This window comes from Arctopsyche grandis, chromosome 8, assembly GCF_051622035.1.
Source record: "Arctopsyche grandis isolate Sample6627 chromosome 8, ASM5162203v2, whole genome shotgun sequence".
NCBI lineage: Eukaryota > Metazoa > Arthropoda > Insecta > Trichoptera > Hydropsychidae > Arctopsyche > Arctopsyche grandis.
This window is the reverse complement of record NC_135362.1, coordinates 7,086,767-7,095,034: the sequence shown is the minus strand read 5'-3', so window position 1 is coordinate 7,095,034 and position 8,268 is coordinate 7,086,767. Positions and strand designations below refer to the sequence as shown.

At 44.8% G+C, this 8,268-nt stretch overlaps 1 protein-coding gene across 1 annotated transcript; it reads left to right on the top strand.

The window, feature by feature from the left end:
* Nucleotides 1-6,428: 6,428 nt before the first annotated feature.
* LOC143915810 (uncharacterized) lies at nucleotides 6,429-7,097 on the top strand. The gene has a single exon (XM_077436627.1). The coding sequence runs from the start codon at nucleotides 6,429-6,431 to the stop codon at nucleotides 7,095-7,097; it is 669 nt and encodes a 222-aa protein (XP_077292753.1).
* The last annotated feature ends 1,171 nt before the right edge of the window (nucleotides 7,098-8,268 follow it).

The window sequence follows — 8,268 nt, the reverse complement described above, 5'->3', positions numbered from 1 at the left end:
GTCGAATTCTTTGATTTCGGTGATGGTAAGGTTAGGTTGGGTTAAGTTTGGTGAGGTATGCGAGTTTTGTGTATATTTTTGCAATCTCGAATTCTTTGATTTCGGTGATGGCTAAGTTAGGTTGGGTTAGGTTTGGTGAGGTTTGGTGAGCGAGTTTTGTCTATATTTTTGCAATGTCGAATTCTTTGATTTCGGTGATAGTTAGGCTAGGTTGGGTTAGGTTTGGTTAGGGTAGCGAGTTTTGTGTATATTTTTGAAATGTCGAATTCTTTGATTTCGGTGATGGTTAGGTTAGGTTGGGTTAGGTTTGGTGAGGTTAGCGAGTTTTTGTATATTTTTGCAATGTCGAATTCTTTGATTTCGGTGATAGTTAGGCTAGGTTGGGTTAGGTTTGGTGGGGTAAGCGAGTTTTGCGTATATTTTCGCAATGTCAAATTCTTTGATTTCAGTGATGGTAAGGTTAAGTTGGGTTAGGTATGGTGAGGTATGCGAGTTTTGTGTATATTTTTGCAATCTCGAATTCTTTGATTTCGGTGATGGCTAAGTTAGGTTGGGTTAGGTTTGGTGAGTTTTTTTTATATATTTGCAATGTCGAATTCTTTGATTTCAGTGATGGTAAGGTTAGGTTTGGTTAGGTTTGGTGAGGCTAGCGAGTTTTGTGTAAATCTTACAATCTCAAATTCTTTGATTTCGGTGATGGTTAGGTTAGAATGGGTTAGGTTTGGTGAGGTTAGCGAGTTTTGTGTATATTTTTGCAATGTCGAATTCTTTGATTTCGGTGATCGTAAGGTTAGTTTGGGTAAGGTTTGGTGAGGTGAGTGAGTTTTTTGTATATTTTTGCAATGTCGAATTCTTTGATTTCGGTGATAGTTAGGCTAGGTTTGGTTAGGTTTGGTGGGGTTAGCGAGGTTTGCGTATATTTTTGCAATGTCGAATTTTTTGATTTCGGTGATGGTAAGGTTAGGTTGGGTTAGGTTTGGTGAGGTTAGCGAGTTTTTTTTATATATTTGCAATGTCGAATTCTTTGATATCGGTGATAGTTAGGCTAGGCTGGGTTAGGTTTGGTGGGGTTAGCTATTTTTGCGTATATTTTTGCAATGTCGAATTCTTTGATTTCGGTGATGGTAAGGTTAGGTTGGGTTAGGTTTGGTGAGGTATGCGAGTTTTGTGTATATTTTTTCAATGTCGAATTCTTTGATTTCGGTGATAGTTAGGCTAGTTTTGGTTAGGTTTGGTGGGGTTAGCGAGTTTTGCGTATATTTTTGCAATGTCGAATTCTTTGATTTCGGTGATGGCTAAGTTAGGTTGGGTTAGGTTTGGTGAGGTTTGGTGAGCGAGTTTTGTGTATATTTTTGCAATGTCGAATTCTTTGATTTCGGTGATAGTTAGGCTAGGTTAGGTTTCGTGAGGTTAGCGAGTTTTGTGTCTATTTTTGCAATGTCGAATTCTTTGATTTCGATGATGGCTAGGTTAGGTTGGGTTTGGTTTGGTGAGGTAAGCATGAACTGTGTATATCTTTGTAATCTCGAATTATTTGTTTTCGGTAATGGTTAGGTTAGGTTGGGTTAGGTTTGGTGAGGTTAGCATGAATTGTGTATATTTTTGGAATGTCGAATTCTTTGATTTCGGGGATGGTGAGGTTAGGTTGGGTTAGGTTTGGTGAGGTGAGCGAGTTTTGTGTATATTTTTGCAATGTCGAATTCTTTGATTTCGGTGATAGTTAGGCTAGGTTGGGTTAGGTTTGTGAGGTTAGCGAGTTTTGTGTAAATTTTACAATCTCGAATACTTTGATTTCGGCGATGGTTAGGTTAGGTTGGGTTAGGTTTGTTGAGGTTATCGAGTTTTTTTATATTTTTGCAATGTCGAATTCTTAGATTTCGGTGATAGTAAGGCTAGGTTTGGTTAGGTTTGGTGGGGTTAACATGAATTTTGTATATTTTTGTAATGTCTAATTCTTTGATTTCGTTGATGGTTAGGTTAGAATGGGTTAGGTTTGGTGAGGTTGGCGAGTTTTTTTTTATATATTTGCAATGTCGAATTCTTTGATTTCAGTGATGGTTAGGTGAGGTTGGGTTAAGTTTGGTGAGTTAATCATGAATTTTGTATCTTTTGTATCACGAATTCTTTGATTTTGGTGATGGTACGGTAAGGTTGGGTTAGGTTTGCAGAGGCTAGCGAGTTTTGTGTAAATCTTACAATCTCAAATTCTTTGATTTCGGCGATGGTTAGGTTAGGTTGGGTTAGGTTTGGTGAGGTTAGCGAGTTTTGTGTATATTTTTGCAATGTCGAATTCTTTGATTTCAGTGATGGTAAGCTTAGGTTTGGTTAGGTTTGGTGGGGTTAGCGAGTTTTGCGTATATTTTTGCAATCTCGAATTCTTTGATTTCGGTGATGGCTAGGTTAGGTTGGGTTAGGTTTGGTGAGGTTTGGTGAGCGAGTTTTGTGTATATGTTTGCAATGTCGAATTCTTTGATTTCGGTGATAGTAAGGCTAGGTTTGGTTAGGTTTGGTGGGGTTAGCGAGTTTTGCGTATATTTTTGCAATGTCAAATTCTTTGATTTCAGTGATGGTAATGTTAGGTTTGGTTAGGTTTGGTGAGGCTAGCGAGTTTTGTGTAAATCTAACAACCTCAAATTCTTTGATTTCGGTGATGGTTAGGTTAGGTTGGGTTAGGTTTGGTGATGCTAGCCATTTTTGTGTAAATTTTTCAAGCTCAAATTCTTTGATTTCGGCGATGTTTAGGTTAGGTTGGGTTAGGTTTGGTGAGGTTAGCGAGTTTTTGTATTTTTTTGCAATTTCGAATTCTTTGATTTCGGTGATAGTTAGGCTAGGTTGGGTACGGTTTGGTGGGGTTAGCGAGTTTTGCGTATATTTTTGCAATGTCGAATTCTTTGATTTCGGTGATGGTAAGGTTAGGTTGGGTTAAGTTTGGTGAGGTATGCGAGTTTTGTGTATATTTTTGCAATCTCGAATTCTTTGATTTCGGTGATGGCTAAGTTAGGTTGGGTTAGGTTTGGTGAGGTTTGGTGAGCGAGTTTTGTCTATATTTTTGCAATGTCGAATTCTTTGATTTCGGTGATAGTTAGGCTAGGTTGGGTTAGGTTTGGTTAGGGTAGCGAGTTTTGTGTATATTTTTGAAATGTCGAATTCTTTGATTTCGGTGATGGTTAGGTTAGGTTGGGTTAGGTTTGGTGAGGTTAGCGAGTTTTTGTATATTTTTGCAATGTCGAATTCTTTGATTTCGGTGATAGTTAGGCTAGGTTGGGTTAGGTTTGGTGGGGTAAGCGAGTTTTGCGTATATTTTCGCAATGTCAAATTCTTTGATTTCAGTGATGGTAAGGTTAAGTTGGGTTAGGTATGGTGAGGTATGCGAGTTTTGTGTATATTTTTGCAATCTCGAATTCTTTGATTTCGGTGATGGCTAAGTTAGGTTGGGTTAGGTTTGGTGAGTTTTTTTTATATATTTGCAATGTCGAATTCTTTGATTTCAGTGATGGTAAGGTTAGGTTTGGTTAGGTTTGGTGAGGCTAGCGAGTTTTGTGTAAATCTTACAATCTCAAATTCTTTGATTTCGGTGATGGTTAGGTTAGAATGGGTTAGGTTTGGTGAGGTTAGCGAGTTTTGTGTATATTTTTGCAATGTCGAATTCTTTGATTTCGGTGATCGTAAGGTTAGTTTGGGTAAGGTTTGGTGAGGTGAGTGAGTTTTTTGTATATTTTTGCAATGTCGAATTCTTTGATTTCGGTGATAGTTAGGCTAGGTTTGGTTAGGTTTGGTGGGGTTAGCGAGGTTTGCGTATATTTTTGCAATGTCGAATTTTTTGATTTCGGTGATGGTAAGGTTAGGTTGGGTTAGGTTTGGTGAGGTTAGCGAGTTTTTTTTATATATTTGCAATGTCGAATTCTTTGATATCGGTGATAGTTAGGCTAGGCTGGGTTAGGTTTGGTGGGGTTAGCTATTTTTGCGTATATTTTTGCAATGTCGAATTCTTTGATTTTGGTGATGGTAAGGTTAGGTTGGGTTAGGTTTGGTGAGGTATGCGAGTTTTGTGTATATTTTTTCAATGTCGAATTCTTTGATTTCGGTGATAGTTAGGCTAGTTTTGGTTAGGTTTGGTGGGGTTAGCGAGTTTTGCGTATATTTTTGCAATGTCGAATTCTTTGATTTCGGTGATGGCTAAGTTAGGTTGGGTTAGGTTTGGTGAGGTTTGGTGAGCGAGTTTTGTGTATATTTTTGCAATGTCGAATTCTTTGATTTCGGTGATAGTTAGGCTAGGTTGGGTTAGGTTTGGTTAGGGTAGCGAGTTTTGTGTATATTTTTGAAATGTCGAATTCTTTGATTTCGGTGATGGTTAGGTTAGGTTGGGTTAGGTTTGGTGAGGTTAGCGAGTTTTTGTATATTTTTGCAATGTCGAATTCTTTGATTTCGGTGATAGTTAGGCTAGGTTGGGTTAGGTTTGGTGGGGTAAGCGAGTTTTGCGTATATTTTCGCAATGTCAAATTCTTTGATTTCAGTGATGGTAAGGTTAGGTTGGGTTAGGTTTGGTGAGGTATGCGAGTTTTGTGTATATTTTTGCAATGTCGAATTCTTTGATTTCGGTGATAGTTAGGCTAGTTTTGGTTAGGTTTGGTGGGGCTAGCGAGTTTTGCGTATATTTTTGCAATGTCGAATTCTTTGATTTCGGTGATGGTTAGGTTAGGTTGGGCTTGGTTTGGTGAGGTTAGCGAGTTTTGTGTATATTTTTGCAATGTCGAATTCTTTGATTTCAGTGATGGTAAGGTTAGGTTTGGTTAGGTTTGGTGAGGCTAGTGAGTTTTTTGTAAATCTTACAACCTCAAATTCTTTGATTTCGGTGATGGTTAGGTTAGGTTGGGTTAGGTTTGGTGAGGTTAACGATTTGTGTGTAAATCTCACAATATCGAATTCTTTGATTTTGGTGATGGTTAGGTTAGGTTGGGTTAGGTTTGGTGAGGTATCTCCTACACGGTTCGGGCCTTGTCGTGGCTAGGGGGCTTACAGTCCGCCGTAACATCTAGTGGGGGGAGATGCTAGATAGGCGCGTATCCGGGTGGGATAGGCGTCGGCGGACCAAACCAATGCGAACCACGTCTTTAATCCAAGGTGTATTTAATCGTGCTGAGGGATGCATTGCCTGAAGACGTTAAATAACAGGTTGTTGACGAGGCCTCAGTGGGCATGCCGACCCACTGAGTGTATTTAGGCTAAGCCGGCCAAGCGGGGCTTTTGTCGGTTGGACTTTTTTTTCCTTAGTTAATTGATTGGAATAAAAAGGAAGAAAAGTATTCATATACAAAACTCAATAAGCGAGATTGGAGCGGATATTGAGAGCCTACAAAAATTCATGAGCGGAAAAAACAATGTCCATAATATAATAAATGATTCTTTGGCATCTATCGCTGCTAAGTTCAAAAAATTGGAAAACTGGCAGAAAGACAGATATGACGCTTATTGCCAAACATCTACTGAAGACAAAAGCAAGATGAAAAGAGAAGAAAAGGCGAAAACCAAAAAAAAAAATAGAGGAAGACAGTGTACTCCAGCCCTTTGCCACTGGAAGAAAAGAAAAAACAGAGTGTACCCGCACCGCCGAAGCCCAAGTTACAGCCCAAGTCCAGGATTAAGCCACGTGAGAGGACGGAAGCGATTGTCATCAGGCCACACACAAAGGTTGCTGGTGCCGCTGGCACGGATGTCACTACTACTCCGTTCTCTTACGCGGCCATACTCAATGCCGTGAATGAATCGGAATAGGGGAAGGGCGAAAAGAAGCCCCTGGAGATCCGCTCCATTCGAAGAGGCGCAAAAAACACTCTCACGCTTCGCTTGACAGGAAGACAGAACCACGGCGGCGCGCTGGAGCACGTCATTCGGAAGGCTGCAGGAATGGCGGCGGAGGTCCGACGGTCACTCCCCACCCGCCAGTGTTTCGTCAGGGACCTCTATTAGGGTCTCGAATCTCGCGACGTGGTGTCCCTAAATACACTCACCTGCACTGTGACCTTGCCTTGCACCACAAAGACCGACGCGCTGCTCAAGGAGGGTCGCGTACGAGTCGGATTCCTCAGGTGCAGGGTAAGAGAAAAAGTAGACCTGCAGCAGTGCTACCGCTGTCGAGCCTTTTGACATATTGCTGCTGGCTGCATTGGTGAAGATAGGTCTTCGCTCTGCAACTGCTGCGGTAAGACGGGGCACAGAGCGGCGGAGTGCAGCAACTCACCGTACTGTGCTCTCCGCGAAAGTGGGTCGGAGTGCTACCCATCGCCTCGGAAGCGGACGCTGTGAGGCATTTAGGCAGGCGTTACTCCAAAAAAAGCGGGTGAGCCAACAAAAAAATGGCTAGAGTCCTCCAGATTAACTTGGGACACTGACGTGCCGCTCAGGATCTTCTGCTACAAAAGTCTGTCGAGATGGCGGTGGATATTGTTGTTGTGTCGGAGCAGTGGAGGAACAGGACTAGCTCCTGGTACTCTGATGCTTCGGCCACGGCAGCGATTTACGTTCCCTCGACCCGGCATCGAGTAATCGGTTCATCTGATCCGGCGGTGAGTGGGATTGTCTGGGTTGAGCTGGCGGGTCTGCGGATCTATAGCTGCTACTTTTCCCCGAACTCGGACCTACCGCAGTTCGAAGACGATTTGGGTCGTCTTGAATTCGATCTCAGAGGAGTCAAGAGAGGAACTTCTATCGTAGTGTCCGGACACTTCAACGCCAAGTCGGCAATTTGGGGGTCTTCGATCACGGATCGAAGGGGAATCCTCCTCAGCGAGTTGGCCACTAGCCTCCAGTTGACCCCGGCAAACGTGGGCAATGACCTCACGTTTCGCAGGGGAGCCGGCGGCTCCGTCGTTGACGTCACCTTCGTTGACGACGGCATTGTGGGCAGAATCAACAACTGGAAGGTCTTGGACGACTACTCGCACAGCGACCACCAGTACATCTGGTATGAAATCGCGGGGGCCCCATCGCCAACGAGATTGGCTGGTACATCCGCAGTCTCGTTGTCCTGGCACTCGAAGAGACGTTCTCTGCTGGCGGTGGCACAGTTTACTCTCCTTCCAGGGCCGAAGCAATGGTAGAGGCGCTCGGCGTGCTGACCAAACGCGCGTGTGACTCTGCAATGACTCGAAAAGGGAGGGGCACTATGAGGAGGCTGGTGTATTGGTGGAACGACACCATAGCTGGGCTCCGTAAGAGTTGCCTCGCCCTCAGAAGGCTTGCGCAGAGAGTAGGGCACACCCTGGAGGCGGATGAACTGTACCGAAATGCGCGGAAGGCACTCAAGAGTGCCATCAAAGACAGTAAAAAGAAGTGCTGGCGGGAGCTGTGTGAGATGGTTGACACCGATCCGTGGGGACTGCCGTACAAAATAGTGCGACAGAAGCTGCGCGGTCGGTCGGCCGATCCCTATCTCGACGACCCGGAGAATCTGAAAACTGTGGTTGATGGGCTCTTTCCGGAACACCCGGAGCGAGCGCGAGCGCTTGACGTCCCAACTGATGGTGAGGAATGCCCGCTGTTCCAAAAGGGCGAACTGGAGCGGGCCCTGAAGGGCCTTAAGGCCCACAAAGCTCCGGGCCTGGATGGAGTCCCAAACGAAATAGTCTCGGCGGTAGGGAGGGCCTTCCCCGATGTCCTACTCGACGTCTACAATGGGTGCTTGCGGGAGGGGACCTTCGGCGGGGCTTGGAAGAGGCAAAAGCTCGTGCTAATACCTAAGAAGAGTTTTCCGGTGAGACCGTCCTCTTACAGGCCGCTGTGTATGCTCGATGGATTCGGGAAGCTCCTGGAGAGACTAACTCTCCAGAGACTTCAGCCGTTCCTCGAAGATGACGCCACGGGACTCTCCCCGCTTCAATACGGATTCAGGCGGGGGCGATCAACGATCGACGCCGTCAACAATGTCGTCGGAACAGTACGATCGGCATGGGAAGGATCTGTGAAGCGGAGCAAGCATGTCGCTCTGGTGGCACTGGACATCCGAAACGCCTTCAACTCGGCTCGATGGGATAATATCCTAAGAGCCGTCGGGGAGGACTTTCGGCTGCCCCGCTACCTGACGAGACTACTGGAGAGTTACTTTGAAGACCGACTGCTGGAGTACCGGTGCGGCACTACCGGTGATCTCTCCTCGCGGCGACTCTCGTCGGGCGTCCCGCAGGGCTCTGTCCTCGGATCGGTCCTGTGGAACGCTATGTATGACGGGTTACTGAGGGTGGATCTCCCGGAGTGTGCCAGCGCCGTTGCTTT

Coding starts and splice junctions, on each gene's coding strand:
- LOC143915810 (XM_077436627.1), top strand. CDS start 6,429: ATGGCGGTGGATATTGTTGTTGTGTCGGAGCAGTGGAGGAACAGGACT.